The 20,353-nt window shown below is 40.5% G+C and overlaps 1 protein-coding gene and 1 long non-coding RNA gene across 3 annotated transcripts in view; one reads left to right on the forward strand and one right to left on the reverse strand.

Moving 5' to 3' along the window:
- Window positions 1-18: 18 nt before the first annotated feature.
- LOC119910994 lies at window positions 19-2,126 on the reverse strand. Its single transcript, XR_005445733.1, has 2 exons — window positions 2,062-2,126; window positions 19-312 (listed from the first exon to the last, which is right to left on the reverse strand). It is a non-coding gene; the product is annotated as an uncharacterized LOC119910994 (long non-coding RNA).
- Window positions 1,326-20,353, forward strand: part of gphna (gephyrin a) — a 46,698-nt gene continuing 27,670 nt past the window's right edge. The window contains exons 1-8 of one of the 2 annotated variants that reach the window (XM_038729874.1): window positions 1,326-2,243; window positions 9,582-9,660; window positions 10,669-10,726; window positions 11,068-11,160; window positions 12,694-12,788; window positions 12,956-13,022; window positions 16,802-17,104; window positions 19,456-19,557. In XM_038729874.1, the coding sequence (XP_038585802.1) occupies window positions 2,042-2,243; window positions 9,582-9,660; window positions 10,669-10,726; window positions 11,068-11,160; window positions 12,694-12,788; window positions 12,956-13,022; window positions 16,802-17,104; window positions 19,456-19,557 (999 nt within the window). In that variant the 5' untranslated portion in view covers window positions 1,326-2,041. The remainder of the gene's footprint in view (window positions 2,244-9,581; window positions 9,661-10,668; window positions 10,727-11,067; window positions 11,161-12,693; window positions 12,789-12,955; window positions 13,023-16,801; window positions 17,105-19,455; window positions 19,558-20,353) is intronic. The other variant, XM_038729873.1, reaches the window with a different exon arrangement.

Below are 20,353 nucleotides of genomic sequence, written 5' to 3' on the forward strand. Positions count from 1 at the left end.
ACAACTCAGAGACAGTAATACAAGGCAAAGTTCAGTTTACTCATAACTAAGCAGACTGGATCAAAATACCAGGTTATCAGTCTGAGAGAAAGGCAAACAAATCAAAATCCAATAGGCAGAAGAAGGTCCAGGAAACAGGTGAAGCAGGCCAAGACTAACTAGGGAACACTGAAACGGTAGGCTGAAGACTGGCCAGTTTTGCAAGAGGCTGGTACAAGTGCACAGACTAATAAGCAGCAGGGCAGGTGAGGAGCGAGGCGGGGACAACCAGGTGAAGGGAGTGAGGTGAGGATCAGGAGGAGGAACTGAAATCTGAATTTACAAGAGAGTAAGTGAACAAGATCAAAATAACAGGGACCAATTAAAGTAAAGTTTATGAGCTGGGGAGATTTGTGACAACAAACTTTTAAGAAAAAACTTACATTCTATGTAAATACACAGGAAGTAAATGTAGGACTTTGGTCTTCAACATTAAAGACAAAATATTGCTTTAGAGAGTTATACATTCCCATTGTATTTACGATTAGGGGATGTGTTTTCTTAATTAATAATTTCATGATATTGAATTTCTCTATTCCACCATTACATAGAACTGCCTATTTTGTAATAAGTCAACTTCTTGTGTTTACTTTGTCTCAGTGTTTTGTCGTTCGTTTTCTCAGCTCTTATTGTAACTCTGAATGTTACATGTGATGTGTTCCATTTTTATAAGTGCTGTAATATGTAGAGTAGCTATTGCACTTCCAAAATCTCTCAGTGGTATAAAACTGTGTTTTAACTCTCTCTTAGAGTCTGTTGTGCAGACATTTGCAAGACAAAAAGTGTTTTGCAATTCGGACTTCTCCTGAAGATGAAAGAGCTTTCAACTATTTTTCTGTACATTTAAAATTATTTATTGGTCTGGCTGAAATATGGCTTTTACCATCACAATTTAACGTAGAAGAAGAAAATAAAATAATTAAAATAAAATATTGCAAGGACCCATAGTTTCAATTAATAATGTCACTAAAAGAATTATTTATTTTAAAATTATTTAGTAGTGAAAACCAAACCAGAGATAAAATAAACACACACACACACACACAAAATAGATACATTGCAAAAGAAACTCTTAAAATACATAACAAATATGCCAGTATTAATATATTTCATTTAAGCAGTATTCACTACCATCTGTTCCAAGTCCCAAATCCAAATGTAATGAAACTGTTTAAATTACACAAGTACCAAACCAATCATTACCAGACCCATATGTCAATTCTTAACCTGTTTGTGATTCAGTTAATGTACAGTGAAGACATCATATAATGACATGCATTAGAAAAAAAGAAATAAATTTGGCCTTCAAAAACTCTTCTCATCCAGATATTACAGGTCAAAGGGTGTGTGTTCATCTCAGCAAGCTGATTTTACAGCTGGTCCTCGTGATCTGTCACACATCCATCACTGTTCCTCCCCTGGAGGGGTGGGTTTAAATGGCAGAACAATAAAAACTATTTAAGGCTTTCAGAATGAAAAGGCATTATGAGATTATATTAAAGACAAATGTATTAAAGGATATATGTGTCATATAAACGGAAAAATTCAGTAATTAGTAGTTGGTCATTTTAGCTTATACTGTGCTGCAGTATGCCAAACAAACATTACCAGACAAATCTGCAATCGAACTCGACAAACTACTGAGCACAAAGTAAACCAATGGTCCTCAAAGTCTAGAGGGTCTGCGGCCAGTTGCACCTTTGCCAGCTTTGGTGTGCGACGTGAACATGTCTGTGGTCTCACTATATCTCCATAAGTGCCAAACGTTCTCTTAAAGATAACTGGAAAAGACTATAATAGACTAAATGTGGTACAAAGTGAAGCACTGACTGATGATTGACCAGCCACATTATGGCCAATGTAATGTATTTAAACGTTACACATGGGTCACCTAACTCTTATTTTGGGGTCTCACAAAGTACTAGTCCTGCTTCCTGACTCCATTCGCTACCAGTGTTTTGTTTGTTAGTTTTTTTTGTGTGTTTGCCCCAAATCTTCACTTATGAGTTGGAGGACATTTACCCCAAAGGACACGCGCGCTCACACACATACAGAGTCGTCCTCCAGAGGTGCAGCAGCAGCCCGCACACCACACTGTTTCTATGTATGTGCCGGCACAGTGCAGACAGAGGTTGTAAACATGGCGGCGGACGGTATGGTGCTCACCAACCACGACCATCAGACCCGAGTAGGGATTCTAACGGGTAAGTAGGCTGATTAGTAAAACGTGATAAAATGCTTCGGAATTGTGCACCTCGGTGTCGTTTTGCCGTCGGTTGCCTGTGCACGTTGGTGTCACGATACGAGCTGTCCTCGCTGCCGAGCTAGCTATCGTTAGCCAGTATGCTAAGCTAACCGGTTCCGTTGACTGTCATTGCTCTAACGTTAGCTGCCTGCCTTTTGACAGGTCGGGCAGATGTGGACTTTGCTTTGAAACGACGCTATATGCCATTCTGCTTTGGAGTTTGTAACGTATATATTTAACGTCAACGTTACATGTGAATACTGGCCGTCACATTCGGTGTTGGAAGTTACTAACTTAGATAGACACGGCAGAGGAACGAGATATTTTAATCAGCGTCAAGTGAGACATTAGGAAAAAGAAAGCCCAGCAAAGACTTTCACAATTAAGGGGCTATACCTGTGTCTATACATGTGCTGCAATGGGTTTTAAACTAAAATTGGCGCTTTTATTTTGAAAGCAAAGGCACCATTCTTCCGATTCTTGCTGTGCTGGATGTTTCCAACTTCACGCGAGGGAACGGTATATTTTCTTAGCAATGTAGCGTTACCGAGCCTACATCAGCTGCATTATTCATGTCCCTTTGCAGATCCGATATGTTGGCCGCTATTGATGGTGATTTTCATTATCATTTCTATCACGGTTCTTTTGACAGATGTTTCATACGGGCTAAGTGTCTGTGTTTCGATTTAACGCAGAAATATACATTTATTAATGACACATGCATTTGGTAGCTATATTAAAACTAGTTAGTAGGCAAGGCGCAACGCCAAAGCGAAATGAATTCCGTTGTGCAGGGTCTTTAAGCAGCTTCGCTAATTAGCTCAGCTGATGTTCGCCTCTGAGTCGTGCAGAGGAGGACTGGGACGAGTATACAGTCGTGTGACAGCCACCAGTCACCGGTAGCCCTGCTGCCTCCTTGCCAAGGCAGGAGGAGACGTGAGAATCATGCTAAGAGGATGCGAGCCAGCAGCTGGCTGGGAAGTCTGTCGTGGGTTTGATGAGCTAGCATCTCGGCTAAGAGCAGCTAACCCTGCTTTTCATCCAGCTCAGAGGCACAACCTCCTGTCACATGTTATCACGCCTTGTTTTACACACACGAGTTAGGTCAGCTTTAGGGTCAAAAATTAATGTTAGAAAATTGACTTAGGACATGCTTAAGGGGACATTATATGGAGCGAAAGGTGTCGGAAAACATAAATGCCATTTCGCTGACCTAACTGGTGTGTGTAAAACAAGGCGTAATTAAAAAAAATAATAATATTGACAGTGAATAAATATAAACGGTTGGTTTGTCTCAGGCTAATCAGCATTAGGGGAAGATATGAGATTTAGCCACCTGTAATATTAAAAAAAGCTACTTGTCTCCTGTGATTACTGGGTGGAAGGAGCTTGGTTAAAATTACAGAAGGTGTGCTAAAATCAGCTGAAATGCTTTTAAAAATACTTAATACACAGGCCTTTGCTTTACCAAACATGGAAGTGTCCAAAGGAGAAACTATTTAAAGGTTCAGTGTTTAATATTTCTGAGGATCTAGTGACAGAAATGCAATATAAGATCCATAACTATGTTTACAGTGGTGTATAAAGACCTTACATAATGAAATGTTATTACCTTAGAATGAGCCATTTCTATCTACATAACCGCGGGCACCCCCTTCCATGGACGTCTCCATGTTGCACCGCCATGTTTCTACAGTAGCTAAAAACGGACAACAGAGCGCGCTTCGTCAATACGTTCTTCTTCTTGTAGAATTCTGGCAGTGTAGATGCTCATCACTACATTGAATGTGTACGTTCAAAGAAGAAGAAGTAATAATATACAGCAGGGGTCGGCAAATTTGTTTTGCATCAGAGCAATTTATTTTATCCATTAGATAGTGGGCATAATATTTGAGCACAATTTTGTGGTGTTTGGTTAGCTCAGTTGGTAAAGTGCAGGACTCTCACCTGGAAGGTTGTGTGTTTGATCCCATGTAGGATGGAATTTTTTTTTTATCCCTGTTCAACAAATTGATTATAAAGCCACTTTTTCAAATGCTCACAATAAACCATGTGCTGCAGTGTGTCTGTTCCGGTGTTTGATCACATCCATCATATGGTCGCTTATTTTTAGTTCCCCAGTATCTCCTGGCACAGGACAGTTTGGGTAATCACGTTTTCTGACCGCTATTTCAGAGGTGTGTCAAGCAGGCTACAGACTCTTTTTAATATCCTTCAGAATTTAAAAGCTCTCAAATCAACTCTAAAAAAAGCATTGTTGCAAAAAACGTCATTGTGCTTTTATATTGCGCCCCTAGTCGGTCTGGATTCTGCTCTGACAACTACGCTGTTTACCCACAGGAGGAGCTCAGAGTTAACTGCTTTTATTAAATAAATTTTTTACTTTAGTTTTTACAACTTGATTTATTTTCACTTGCGCTTCTCGGCAGCTAGCTACCGTGCACATCCGGTTCCACTGTTGTTGTTAGGGTCGGATGGCACCAGAGTTCTGCTGGACTACATATTTATATAGGGTGACCAGACTTCCCCGTTTTCCAGGGACAGTCCCCGGTTTTGGTGGCTGGTCCCTGTATGAAAATGTCCCCGGAAATGTCTCCGTTTTTAACTGTATGTTAATCATACACTGTATAAGGTATTAACAGACTTGAAATCAGATTTTATGTGGCCAGAAAGACTGGACAGCAGAGCATATAGGTGTTGTGCTGAAAAGTGATTGTTTGCCAAAAATTGATTGCCGTCCGCGGGAGCGCGTGCAGCATGTTAAAGCTGTATCTGCCGGTATCTTTACGTCTACAGCTGCGTCTGGATCAAACAGACATAACGTGCTAATAAACATCACTTTATGTCCATGGTAACAGCAAAGATTTGTCTTTGTGATACTTTTAACGTTTCTTTTAACGGAATAATCACAATTGTGGCAAATTAATTGTTTGCAATTTATAGCATAACCAGGTATGGCATTTACGTGATTATAGGCAGAAGCCTGTTGTTGCCGATGGATTATGTGTTTGGTGGGCCTATGTCTAAAATCCTTATATTTGGAAAATGGAATGTAGCCTAATTAACAGGACTTACTGCAGAGTTATATATAAAATCGTTCCCCTTTTTTATTTCATATACAATCACATTATATTTTTTGATGACATACTGACCACCAAAATTTGAGAAATCTGGTCACCTTATATTTATATAAAAACTGGACAAAACTGGACATTACTTGGAGAAAAGAAAGCAAGGAAGGTAAACTACCTAGTGAGTTCAGAAAATGTGTGTCTGTAACTTTATTCCAGCTATCGTTGTACTTTACTGTGACCAGGTAAGCAAAGCATAGCGCAGCTCGGTACGAACTCCATTCAGAAAAAATATTTTAAAAGTTGTTGACTTGCTGACAGACCTGACAAAGCATGAATTCATATGTCTAACAAAACGGCATCATATTGTAGTTTCGGCATCAGTTTGAGCCGTTCATTGCCATTAAATCACAGCAAAGGGTTTACTTGGTTTTCATATAGCAGTAGTATCCTTGGGCTGTGTTTATTCGCTTAAAACGCATTGTGTGAACACTCAAAATGTCCAGCGGTCAAACTCACGCGAGTAAAGCAAGGCGAATATATTAATAATAAATTCGCTTTCAGTGTGAACAGACCTGAAGGAGTTGGACAAGTCACTAAACTGCACCAAAGTATCTAATAAACTAGTAAAATCAGCTGATGAAAGTATGAATGAAAGCGCTGCTACGCAAAAAAACAACAACGTTGGATTGATATGACGGAACGTAGCGATCGATTGGTGACTTGCAAATAAAATGTATGCAGTAGTGTTAAAGGATATCAGAAGAGGAAATAAACGGAAAGCCAAAAACTGAGCTTTAACTTTGATACACGTTACATCATTTCAATTTCCCTGAAACATTTAGGCTAATAAATCCCAAGACACCATGATCATACTCAGACACAACATATTCAATAGCAAATTTACAATCAGAATCAATAAATATAAATGCAGATAATATAAGCATTGTGCCAGTAGAAATAATCCTGTGCCTCTGAGCAGGACATACAGTACCTAAATAAAGAGCCGACTGACAGCTGATCCAGCTGTGATCAGCTGTCGCTATCATCAGAAACGGACATCGCTTCACGTGACGCTTCGGGACCAAGGGGGTAAGCCTGAGATCGGACAGTGAAGCCGACCAAAGCCTGCATGGAGGGATCCATGGGCGAGTTCAACGTTTTGCTACGTTTTGTCGGCGCTGAACTTGCCCCATGTAGGGCCAAAAATGACATCAAAACCCTGTGACACCTAGTCGCACATGAGAGATGTAACCGTATTGCTTAGATTATAAACTCCCAGCAATCTAAAAAAAACTATTCGGCCATCAGTGAGGCTGCATTGGTGTTTGGCAGGTGAAAACTGGCTTCACTGCTCTCCATTCAAATCAGCGGGGTGGCTTTGTCCTGTAATTTAATGTCTATGTCTCTAAAAACATATTTCCTCGTTTCCTTCTCTCCTGGCCTGGTTTCTCTATGCATCCCCGGTGGGCGGGATTAAAGGAAGACGCAAGGAAAAGACGCAAGTGAGGGAAACGTGGATGCAATTAAGAGACTTGAGAAGCACCCTGAGTGATGGACTATCAGATTTTTGTTTTTGGTGTTGTCATGGAAGTTGCTCACAGTAAGAAAGATGTGGAATAACACCAGCTTTAGGTTGGTGGCTGTGACTAAGCTTGGTAAGAGTGGGCCGTCCACTAATCGGAGGATTGGTGATTCGATCCCCGCCTTCCCCCAGCCCGCATGTCAAAGTGTCCTTGACAAATTACTGAACCTCAAATTGCTCCTGAAGGCTGTGCCATTGGTGTGTGTGAATAATGACTTCCATTCTGATGTGCAGTTGGCCTCCTCCGCCATCAGTGTATGAATGTGTGTGATATGATGAATGTGACATGTAGTGTAAAGCGCTTTGACTGGTCGATACATATATAGGCCAATTTACCATTTTACTTGTAAAGACCAGACTGGCCAGAGGCGTAACTTGGAGCACAACAAGTCCAACAAGAATTACTGAAGAATATTTAGAAAACATGGATCCATGGTAGAGAAATTCCCAACAGTTTAGGATGGGGTGCAGGTCTTCTACTACCAAATATACAATTACAGTATAGGAATGTACTAAAATAATGAATTAGAGCCCAGCCAACATTAGCACACAGATACATCAGCGTATATGTTGGCCAATGATTAACAGGAAATGGCTTTATAGAAATATTAAAGATTTATTTGTCATTTAGAAACAATGTCTCCATCAAAGAGCACTGGCACATTTATTTTTCACCTGTTGAATGTACCACTCAGTACATGGCCTTGTCACAGTTCTTTCAAAAACTGATTTAAGAAATCCTAATCAAAAATGTTCATGTTATGTACCTCAAAAACACAGTATTGGTGGGACAAAATGAGTGGGAACATGAGTAAATTTAAGAGCTCAGGAGCTTCAACGGTTACTTACGGCACCGGTAATTTAGCTTTGTCTTATTATCCATCCTTGAGAGATTACAGCTGTATCAGTTGGTGACATTGAGTGAGTTGGCAAGCTCAGTTGGCTTCACTCTTATCGAAGCAGCACACTGTGACAAGTCACACAGTTAGGATCACCCTGTCTGTTCATTTTACAATAAGCTCAATCCAGTTAGTAAAATACAAGAATGCACCAATTATTAAATCCAATGTCTTTATAAAATCACATCCTGTAGCTAACCTTTCATTGAAGTCAAGAAGCCTTATTATTGAATCTTCACTACACACAGCCAAATCTCTCAGAACTGCATATTGATGAAAGGGTGTGTCAAACATGGCTATAAGAAGTCTGTGATTATACAAAGAGCAGGAGAAATGAGAGTAATTGTCAAAGTTTGGTTTAGCCGGAGTCCCACTCACTGCCCCGGTGATCTAATTCACTATATTTCTAATGTGTCAATTAGTGTTTGTGCATCTGTGTGAGTGTTGAGGCTGGGTTTTATCAGAGACTGTTTAAGGTAGAAAGACACACCACTGCTTTTTAACAGCTGAACCAGGAAACATACTACTGATGTAAATGCACACTTTATGGATAGAGCTGTGAATGAATTGGGTGTCATGAAACCTTGCTCATGCGTAGTAATTAACCTTTTTAAACCTTATTTTGGGGCAAAGTCATCAAACTATTTCAGCGTTTTTTATTAGATTGTACTAGTGATTCTATACATGCAGTTTTTGTGTCCCAGTGACCAGTGAAAGTGCAGTTCTAGCACTCTCCCCCATTCATTTAGATAGGGGCCTGATCTTGTTAGTCTGAAACAACTGCCCGGAGGTGTTACCAAGATGGCTGCAGAGTGGCAGGACTTGACTATAAGGACATTGGTTATATTCAATCATGCGTTGCTGCTGTTGCTCCAGAGCAACCATGTTACGTCTTAATAACCCTTGGAAAGCTGAAAATAAACTTCCCGGGAGCATTTAGAGTTCTTCATGCTGTGGTTTGGTATTGAATTATTTGAAAGTGAAGTATGTAACTAATCAGATGAAATTTTATCTGCACGTAGTTTATTTATCTTGTGAAGCAGAAATGGAGGAAAATGTTGCTCTTGAGAACACACTCTGTTACATATAAATACCAAAGTTGAAAAGCCTAGCTGATCTCTAAATTTGTGTGCCCTTGAACCCTGTGTAGCAAGCTTTCACAGTAAACTGCTTTTACATCCATGTGTCAGACAACTGTAATGACAGGCAGCAAAATGTCTGCAATTTCTTAAACTGTAATCAATTTTAGTATCTAGCATTAAAACAAGTTGTAGTACTTGTGTGATAAAATATACGTTTTAGACATCGTGGGTTTTCTGGTGAGATGTCAGGCACTTAACTTTTCAAAATGTCTCACTTCCTTTAAATCTTTCAGGCGCTGACATGTTCAGAGTCTGTTTGACTGATTAAAGTTTAAGACACACTCTTGTCAGTCTACACATTTTCTTTGATGTGCATATAGACAATCTCAAGTTCAGTACTTTCATGAGGAATTTATGATATTTGTTTTAATATAAACCACAAATAAACAGTGAAAAGTAGAAAGGAATACTATCATAACCACATATATGAATATGTAATTTAAAAGCATTGACCAACTGCCATTTCCTTTTTTAACATGGTACACTAATAACATAATTATTAATAACTAATTGTATGAACTGCCATTGAAGTGTCTCATTAGTAGACTTCACCCTGTCAGAGGTACGTTGTTTGTTAACTTGAGCTTCTCTCTTCTTCAGTCAGTGACAGCTGTTTCAGGAACTTGGCTGAGGACAGGAGTGGAGTCAACCTGAAGGACCTGGTCCATGATCCCTCACTGTGAGTGCACACACAAGTCTATGGTCTGCACACACACTGACATACTCACTACACACATGCCGGGCTGTACGATTTGAAGAAAAAGTCATATTGCGATTTGCGATTCGATTATAATGGAACAAATGGTACCATGAGTCTATCTGGTTAATTATCAAGGAATGGGCGAAGGTTTGGGTTTGGCTCACTGGCCATTTAACGTTAGCTGTATCAGAAACGTCATATTAAGACAAATTGTAATTCTGAAAATAAACTAAATTTGATGGAGCAGTGCTGAGGATGAATTAGAGTTTAAGAGTCTGATAGCTTGGGGGGGAAAAAGCTGCTCTGCAGTCTGGTGGTGCGGCAGCAGAAACTTCCAAATCTCTTCCCAGAAGGCAGCAGGGTGAACAGGCTGTGGCTGGGTGTGTACTGTCCTTTAGTATCCTTTGGGCTCTGTGTACCTCACCTCACCTCACTGATATCACTGATGCTCAGGAGATGGGTACCAATGATCTTCTGAGCAGTTTAATCACCCGCTCCAGAGCCCTCTGGTCCTGGGTCACGCACATCTCAATGCAAGTTTGTGATGTTTCCAGTCAGGAGGCTTTCTATTGCTCCTCTGTAAAAACCGACGAGAACTTGGCGTACGAATTTGGCCTTCTTATGCGTCCTCAAGAAATACAGTCGTTTCTGAGCTTTCCTCACCAGTGTAGAGATGTGATAGCTGTGTACGTTATCTTGTAAAGTTTACCTAAAGCAGCACTTAGCTAAACAGAATAAATACAAAACAGTATATAGAAATGTTGCTGAAGTCATCTGCTGCCTTTGCAGTGTCTGTGTGACTGTGGGACACGAGGGGGTTGAGCACACTCAGAAATTCTTGCTAATCTAGAATACATCTGGGCATTTCTCACATACACAAAATCAAATTAATACACTATTTTCAATTTGACGTCAAGCTTACTATGAATAAGCCGTTAGTATATGATTTCGAACACAGCCACTCTCTATTTTTGTCACCTCCTGCAGGCTAGGAGGAGTCATAGCAGCCTACAAGATTGTCCCAGATGAGATTGATGAAATCAAGGTAAGTGTCTTCGCTTCGAGTTCACCAGCAATCACATCACTCACAGTCTGACACATAATGATATGCTTAACAGACTTTCTCACTGTCTCAGCCAGTCATGAGTGAGAATGTGTTGAGTTCTCTCTTATTATTATAGTTATTGACCACTTTAGAGCTGGTACGGATTGCCTTGCTCAACGACACTTGAGCAAGGCAGGCGTTTGTCATCACTGGAATTTGAACCCATGTGTTTCTTTGAAGGAAAGTGTCTTTATCCATTGCAGCTTCCTGTTGGGCCCATAGTAGGTAAAGAGGAAGTACGGTGTAGTTGTTAATTTTGCATGTGTGATACATGTGTACAGGATACTCTTTTGGAGTGGTGTGATGAGCTAGAGCTGAATCTCATTCTCACTACTGGAGGAACTGGCTTTGCACCACGAGATGTTACACCTGAGGTACAAACACTGACTGCGACACACAAAAGTGAAATAATAAAACAGAATAATAAATGTCGCAACATTTGCTGAAAAAAATTGCTTTGAAAATAGAATCAGAATCAACTTTTATTGCCAGGTATGTGCAAACGTATGAGGAATTTGACTCTGGATTATACATTTCTCACAATGTGCTTACTTATACAATAATACAATAATAAAATCAGACATAGGCTACAGTAGACAGGTGCTGGTCATATATAATTAGAATATCATCAAAAAGTAATTCCATTCAAAAATTGAAACTTGTATAATATATACATTCATTCCACACAGAAGTGTTCATTCCTTTTAATTTTGATGATTATAACTGACAACAAATGAAAACCCCAAAATCAGTATCTCAGAAAATTAGAATATTGTGAAAAGGTTCAACATTGAAGACACCTGGTGCCACACTCTAATCAGCTAATTAACTCAAAACACCTGCAAAGGCCTTTAAATGGTCTCTCAGTCTAGTTCTGTAGGCTACACAATCATGGGGAAGACTGCTGACCATGCACATGCAGAGGGGGGTGCAATGGGTGCTTGAGCACCTGCCCTTTTGCCCTTTGATGCCCAAAGTGCCCTTTCGTCAATGACATATTTAATTAATTAATTAACTTTTAAATTTGTAAAGGTCCTTTTGTGAAGGCCTGCTGAATCAAACTATTAGTATGAATGTATGAATTAATGATTTTGCAGTTAATAAAATGACCCAATTGATGACCTTTCACCTGATGACCTCCTCCGTGACGAACCCTCCCGACTTGACAGCTGTCCAAAAGACGACCATTGACACCTTGCACAAGGAGGGCAAGACACAAAAGGTCATTGCTAAAGAGGCTGGCTGTTCACAGAGCTCTGTGTCCAAGCACATTAATAGAGAGGTGAAGGGAAGGAAAAGATGTGGTAGAAAAAAGTGTACAAGCAATAGGGATAACCGCACCCTGGAGAGGATTGTGAAACAAAACCCATTCAAAACCCATTCAAAAATGTGGGGGAGATTCACAAAGAGTGGACTGCAGCTGGAGTCATTGCTAGGCCACTATCAGAGCAACCTGGGCTCTCATAACACCTGAGCAGTGCCACAGACTGATTGACTCCATGCCACGCCGCATTGCTGCAGTAATTCAGGCAAAAGGAGCCCCAACTAAGTATTGAGTGCTGTACATGCTCATACTTTTCATGTTCATACTTTTCAGTTGGCCAACATTTCCAAAAATCCTTTTTTTGTATTGGTCTTAGGTAATATTCATTTAATAGTAATATAACATTTGAAATATATTAGTCTGTGTGTAATGAATGAATATAATTTCCAAGTTTCACTTTTTGAATGAAATTACTGAAATAAATCAACTTTTTGATAATATTCTAATTATTTGACCAGCACCTGTAGAGAACACCTACATATACGCACTATAAACATAAACAATACAGACAGAAATAAATAAATCAAATCGAAGCAAAACCAAGTATGTTGTAACTAACTGAGTCCTGGTCTTTGTGTTGTAGGCCACCAGAGAGGTGATAGAGCGAGAGGCTCCGGGTATGGCTCTGGCCATGCTGATGGGGTCTCTCAATGTTACACCTCTCGGCATGCTGTCCAGGTAAACACTTCAGATTTTCATTACTCTGTTTGCAGTCAGTCAGTTAGACATGCTGTCTACACAAGGAGTTGCAGTAGTAATCTGCTAATCTGTTTTATTCTAACCAGATTAGTGTGAGAGTGTTATCCTCTCCTGCTCTAATCTGCTTTCTACCCCATCGTCTCCAGGCCAGTGTGTGGTATTCGCGGTAAAACTCTGATCATCAACCTGCCAGGGAGCAAGAAGGGCTCTCAGGTAGGATTCTGTGACTTAACTGTGCTACACCCTGCTAGAATGGGATACATCCTTGCTCAGGATGGCTTAATATGAGGTGTGGTCGTGCAAACTGTTGGCACGTTGCTATCTTGAGGTAGCAGAAAGTGATTGCGCCGTTAACTGAAAAATAAGCGGCGCAGCATGTCACTGTTTTTTGTTATTTTAGGGGCGCATTACTCCAATAGTAGGAGAGACGCTGTGCGCATTTACACACTGTACTTGAATCTGGATCTGATCATATATTAGGTCACATTCATGTAGAAATACAGAAAAGGGTTCAGAAACTGCTCAAAGTGTAGCCACTGCTTGCTTATATTCACCACAATTTTCAAAGGTGATATGTCAACAGGTGCGTTCGAGATGACGGCGGCTGACTTTCGCCGACTTGATAGTCTAACAAGAGCTGCAGGTGACTGCAGGGGTAGGGAATAAAAATGCGCCGTCAACTCGGATACATTCTACCTGTGTGTGCTTACTCGGAGCTGAGATCAATGACTGATCTTGTGGCATTTGCAAAGAAAAATGCTGCGACACCAGGCAAAAGGTGTTTCCAACTTTATGCAACCGGAGAAAAGTAACAGAGGCCGCCGCACTCAGCGCCCAAGTTAAACATTTAAATAATTTTTTATTTTCATTGGAAGGTGTGTACCACTTGACGCTAATTGGTTTCGGATGGCACTCAATCTGGCGGACCCTCTGTGTGAACAAGCGAACAGAGTGGAAGTAGGTAGGGGGAGGGAGGAGCAAGTACTTTCAGAAAGACCCCCTGTCTCTGTCTCGCTGTAAATGTCTCTGCTCTGCTCACTTTCTCCATTAGCAGTACTTTTCATAAAGTCGCCGTGTTTAATAAACTCACCTGCAATTCCGTTTTTAAGTGAGCCGAATGTAGAAACCAACTTGGTACTGAATGAAATCTGCCGCGGTGCGTTCACTTTCGCTCCGTAATGTAAAATTTCCACCATGTATGTGTCTTGTAATACCAGATAACATCTCTCTGTATTTCCCTGCAAAATGCTTAAATTGGTCACCAAATATTCTTTGGCAGCTGCTAATTTACCTGGGTGGCCCGCCCAAGTAAAGTATATGTGGGAAACACTGTATTTAAAGTTAGCACAAGCTGTAGGCCTATTTTGGAAATATTACACAACCTATTTTATTGACTTCCAACTAGGGCTGCAACTTATTTTCATAGTCGACTAATCTGTTAATTATTTATTCAATTAGTCGACTAGTCACAATTATTTTTGTCTCCCCCTAACCCTAGTTAAACCATTTAACTAATTAAATATCTTTCAAGTGAATTACTGATCTCCAACACACAGCCTAACTAACTAACCTTACCAGTGAACGAGGTTTACTATTCAGAATGAACACCAGTATCAATGCCAGGGGAAAACTAGGGAAGAAGACAAGACAGCGTAGGCGCCTCCTATAATTCACTGATTTACCACCTGTCAACTTGATCCCATTCCCACACAACTTGTTAAAGCCTACCTTCCCTCCCTGGTTCCCCTCATCTCTGTTATCATCCACTCCTCTCTCACCACTGGAACTGTCCCTAAATCATTCAAAACTGCTGCCATTACCCCGATTTTGAAAAAAACTGGCGCTGACCCCTCTAACTTCAATAACTTCCATCCTATATCCAATTTACCATTCATTTCCAAAAATCTTGAAAAAAAAGTTAACCCTCAACTCCATCTTCATCAATCCCACAATAACCTGTATGAACAGTTCCATTCTGGCTTCCGTCCACTTCATAGCACTAAAACAGCACTTATCAAAATCACCAATGACCTCCTTGTGGCAGCTGAGTCTGGACTACTTACCATTCTCATCCTCCTCGACCTGAGTGCAGCCTTTGATACCATCTGTCACTCTGTTCTCCTCAACAGGTTATCTTCTATCGGCATCACTCACACTCCGTTAGACTGGTTCACATCTTATCTTTCTGGCCGCACTCCGTTCATTCAATTTAAGTCTTTTAAATCCTGTCCCTCCCCCGTCACTTCAGGACAGAGCCCTGGGGCCCTTACTTTTCATCATTTATCTCCTTTCCCTGGGCAATATCTTCCGCAAATTTAATATTCAATTCCACTGTTATGCTGATGACACCCAGCTCTACCTCTCGACCAAACCATCGTCCTCTCCCCACCCCACCTCCCTCACTGACTGTATCTCGGAAATAAAAACCTGGTTTACCAATAATTTCCTCAAATTAAACAGTGATAAAACCGAGGTCCTCCTCATTGGAACTAAATCCACTTTATCCAAAACCGACAGCTTTTCTCTTACTATTGACAATTCCTCCGTTTCACCCTCACCCCAGGTTAAGAGTCTGGGAGTCATCCTTGATAGCACTTTATCTTTTCAGTCCCACATCAATAACATTACCCGTTCTGCCTACTTCCATCTACGAAACATCAATCGCCTCCGCCCCTCCCTTACCCCCCACACTGCCGCCATTCTTGTTCAGTCTTGTCACTTCCCGTTTGGACTACTGCAACTCTCTCCTTTTCGGCCTCCCTCACAAATACCTTTATAAACTTCAAATGTTCCAGAATTCAGCTGCCTGCATCATAACTCGAACACCCTCCATCCACCACATCACTCCTGTCCTCCAACAGCTTCACTGGCTCCCGGTCCTGTCCCGTATCCAATTCAAAGTCCTTCTGTTAACATTCAAGGCCATCCACAACCTTGTCCCTCCGTATTTGTCTTATCTCCTGCAGGGTCCAACTTCCACCCGCTCCCTTAGATCCTCTTCCTCCATACACCTGTCTGTCCCCCCCTGCTCGTCTCACCACAATGGGGAGCAGAGCATTCAGCCGCTCTGCCCCCCGTCTCTGGAACTCTTTAACACCCCAACTTAGAAACATCGATTCATTCTCCCATTTTAAATCGCAACTCAAAACACATCTGTTTAAAACTGCCTACCTCATTTGATGTAAATTTTTTGCCTTTAGCTTGTTTTAATGTTCTTAGTTTTGCTGCTTTTAAATGTGTTTTCATCCCTGTACGGTGTCCTTGAGTGCCGAGTAAGGCGCCTTAAATAAAATGTATTATTATTATTTATGCTAACTTTAAAACTTTTAACTGTTCAACAAAAATTTTTGCTTTGGAACTATATAAAATAAAAGCAAGTACCATAACCACAACTGTACACTAACAATTTAATGTCTATTTGGAACAATAAAGCAACAGTCCCCTTTCATACTACTTCTGTAGTTTATTTTTCAAAGTGCTTATAGGTTTTATGCAATAACTCAGTGGAGGATGTTCTGTAGGCTACACCACGAGCCAGATGTTCCTTGATGAACTTTAAACAATTACTCATTACTAATAACTTTTTTAAAGCTGGATCTCCGACATTGACAGCGTTGTGTTGGACAGATTTATGCTGCGGTGTTTATGTGAGAGAGAGAGAGTAAAATAAAATAAATTGATTTCAGTATGTGGCGGTCAGCATTGATATGATATAAATTTATATATAATAAACAAACTTATGGGACTCTGTTGTTGCTGCTGCAGTGGTCTGTGTAACAGGGACCCGAGGGCTGATTAAATAGCTGATTAAACATGTAAAAAACAAAATGGATTATAGTCGAAATTTCAGGGGTGCTGAAAATACAAATGTTTTTGAGTAGTGGGACAGGAGCATTTATAATGCAGGTTCCAAGCTTACTGTTACTGTTGATCTAATGTCTTTGGTTGCTGTTTGAAAGTTTTACTTGTGCATTGTGTTGTTTTTTTTCCAGGAGTGTTTTCAGTTCATCCTGCCCGCTCTGCCCCACGCCATCGACCTGCTGCGTGAAGCCACAGTCAGGGTTAAATCCACACACGCTGCCCTAGAGCAGCTGCCCTCCCCTTCCCCTCTGCTGGCCAACACGCACACCAACACACACAGCAACACACACACCATGGAGCGCGGCACCCAGTGTGAGGAGGAGGAGGAAGAAGAGGAGGACCGTAGGAGAGGTCAACATGTGCACAACCACCACCACCACCACCATCACCAGCACGGCTCCTCCCACATCACCGCAGCCGCTATCGCTGCCAAGGTAACCAGTCGACAGGAAACACCACGACCAGTGCTGCTACTGTTATGCTATAGGCTGCTTCAGGACACCAAACTAAAAACACCTTTTAGTAGTAAAATAGATAGACAGAAGAAAACTTTCTGCAACATTCCTGTCTTTTTTCACTTTCCAAATTATTCTAGTCTGGGCCATGGGGAGTGTGACCTAGCACTAGTTCTGGCAAGTTTGTCCACTTGCTCTGATTTCTTTCTTACAGTGTAAGTTAGACTAGCTAGCAAGGGAAGTATCCCAAATTGCTTCCCTTGATGTAAAAACGGGTTGTACCACACAAGTTAGAGAGTGAAAGGTCCCCGTTATGCAGCCTTCTAACCATTAGTAAAACAGTTCAACAATGGCAATTGATAATAATCATTGAATTATTATTCAGGTAACAGACAAACATGCATTGTAGCATAGAGTATGTTAGCTTGTTCACACATAATAATAATAATAATAATAATAATAATAATAATGATAATAATAATGCATTTTATTTGTCTGCGCAAGGACACTTTACAAAACTAATACAATACAGTAAAAGGTTAAAGAGGCTAAAAACATGTTATATTACGTCCTTTTTAATAAAACTGTCCGTCACATTCTGTCACAATTAATGTTTCCTTTTCTCCAATATTTTCCAAATGTTGCACTGGATGAAACTTAACTCTCTGCAATAATGTTTTATTATGGTCGACTTTCTACTAACTAGTTACAGCATAGCTGTGAATGTCAAAATTATGATCAAATCTACTTTCAGCTGGTGCAATAGGCTGCAGGTGTAAATGTAAACGCCCATGTTCAGATGTCATTATCCAGATAACACATCACCATACCGATACCCCTCCAGAAGTATTGGAACAGTAAGGCCAATTCCTTTGTTTTTGTTGTTCATTGAAGACATTTGGGTTTAAGATCAAAAGATGAGTATGAGACAAGAGTTCAGAATTTCAGCTTTTATTTCCTGGTATTCACATCTAGATGTGTTAAACAATTGAGGACATATCACCGTTTGTATTAGACCACAGCATCCTTAGGTGAGCAAAAGTATTGGAACAAATAATCATAAAGTAAATAACATTTAATATTTGGTGGCATAACCCTTGCTTGCAATAACTGCCTCAAGCCTGCGACCCATCGACATCACCAAACTGTTGCATTCTTCATTTGTGATGCTATTCCAGGCTTTTACCGCAGCTTCTTTCAGGTCTTGTTTGTTACGGGTGTTTCTCCCATCAGTCTCCGCCATCATCAGTTACATCATCAATAAATATTAATGAGCCTGCTCCAGAAGCAGCCATGCACGCCCAAGCCATGACATTACCTCCACCAAGCTTCACAGATGAGCTTGTATGCTTCGGATCATAAGCACTTCCTTTCTTTCTCCACACTTTCCATCACTTTGCTAGAGATTCATCTTGGTCTCATCAGTCCATCAGATTGTGCTCCAGAACTTTTGCGGCTCATCTCTGTACTTCTTTGCAAATTTCAGTCTGGCCTTCCAATTCTTCCTGCTGATGAGTGGTTTGCGTCTTGTGGTGTGGCCTCTATGTTTCTGCTCTCTGAGTCTTATTCCAACAGTGGATTGTGATACCTTCACCCTGCACTGTGGAGGTCGTTGCTGATGTCACTTACTGATGTTTTGGGGTTTTCTTCACAGCTCTCACCATATTTCTGTCATCAACTACTGTTGTTTTCCTTGGCCGACCTGTTGGACGTCTGTTGCTCATTACACCAGTAGTTTCTTTCTTTTTCAGGACATTCCATATTGTTCGATTGACTGGTCGATTTCATGGTCAAGAAACATCTGTCAGTGACATGTTCCAATAGTTTTGCTCACTTGAAAAATGGGTGGGTTCAAACAAAGGGTAGTATGTCCTGAGTTGTTTAACACATCTAGATGTGAATACAAGGAGATAAAAATCTGAAATTCTGAACTCTTGTCTCATACTCATCTTTTGATCTTAAATCCAAATGTCTTCAGTGAACAACAAAAACAAAGGAATTTGCCTTACTGTTCCAATACTTTTGGAGGGGACTGAATGTCAATACAGGTGTGAATGTGGGCCATCTCTCACAAGCAGAAGTCAAATACTTGATTGAATTTTAAAGCCATGTAGATCAGAGCTTGTAGGAATTTTTAGGATCCAATTTTTGGTTATTATTTAGAAGCGGTCCATGAAGCAGCCATTACATTAAAATGTCAACTTTTCGTTACTTCATTCATTAGCCAGATAAAAGCACTCCATTTCATCAAATTCACCTGTCTGTATGTGGGGACATGTGTCTGTCTGTCTATCTGTGTGTTTGCATGTCTGCGTGCGTGTGTCCATCAGACGAGCCATGCTGCGGTCATGGCTAAGGGGGCTCCCTACCTGCCCGGAAACACACCCGCCCCTCCCACTCATTTCACTTGCTCCTGTACCCATGACCAGCAGGTGAGACACTCGCATACACCCCTCCTCTCCTGTCATTGGTCACTTCATCATGTCTGTCATTCACGCACTGTTGGAGCCCTGTTCATCATGCATGGATGACAGTTTTCTGAATCGGTTTATCTTTGCTCTGAAATTCTTAAGATGTGTCCACACCTTTAAAAGTGCAAGCTTATTCAGAGTTAGCTGGACGAAGACTTTTCTTAGGTTAACCACATACTGTAACATACCAATTTTACAGATACAAGTGATCATTTATGAGGGAGATGTTGATATAAACATGATTTTAGATTATATTGTGTAGATCATTAAGAAAATTAAGATGTAATTAAGCTTTGATTAATCCCTCTAATGTACACAGCCTGCCCAGCACAAAATATCAGACAGACAAAGTTGGTGGCTAGCTAGTAAAGAAAGGTGAACATTTAGCAGCTAGAGAGACTTTATGGAGACTGAAAAAGAGCAACAAGAAGAGCATGTGACACCAAATAATGCTAATGTTCTGCTATGTCTGCTGAAGCAACTGTTTGCCTATACAACTTTTCACGGTGATAATATGTCATGTATGTTGTGTTTAATGCAGCTTTAAAAAAAGAGCAAATCCAGATTTGGTTTGGGTAGTCGAAATGAAAGTCTAATCTCTCATTTGAAGTGAATAATTTATTTGAATTTGTCAAAATATATCAAAAGTTTGGCATGGGCTTAATGGGTACCTAATGTACCTTTAGGTCCATGTGTGTTCCAAATAAGCCCACTTCATTTTTCAAAAATCTTAACAATACAAACTTTTCTAATCAAA

This window comes from Micropterus salmoides, unplaced genomic scaffold (assembly GCF_014851395.1).
Source record: "Micropterus salmoides isolate LMB-PRFRI ecotype aquatic unplaced genomic scaffold, ASM1485139v1 Ms_hic_scaffold_19, whole genome shotgun sequence".
NCBI classification, from domain to species: Eukaryota; Metazoa; Chordata; class Actinopteri; order Centrarchiformes; family Centrarchidae; genus Micropterus; species Micropterus salmoides.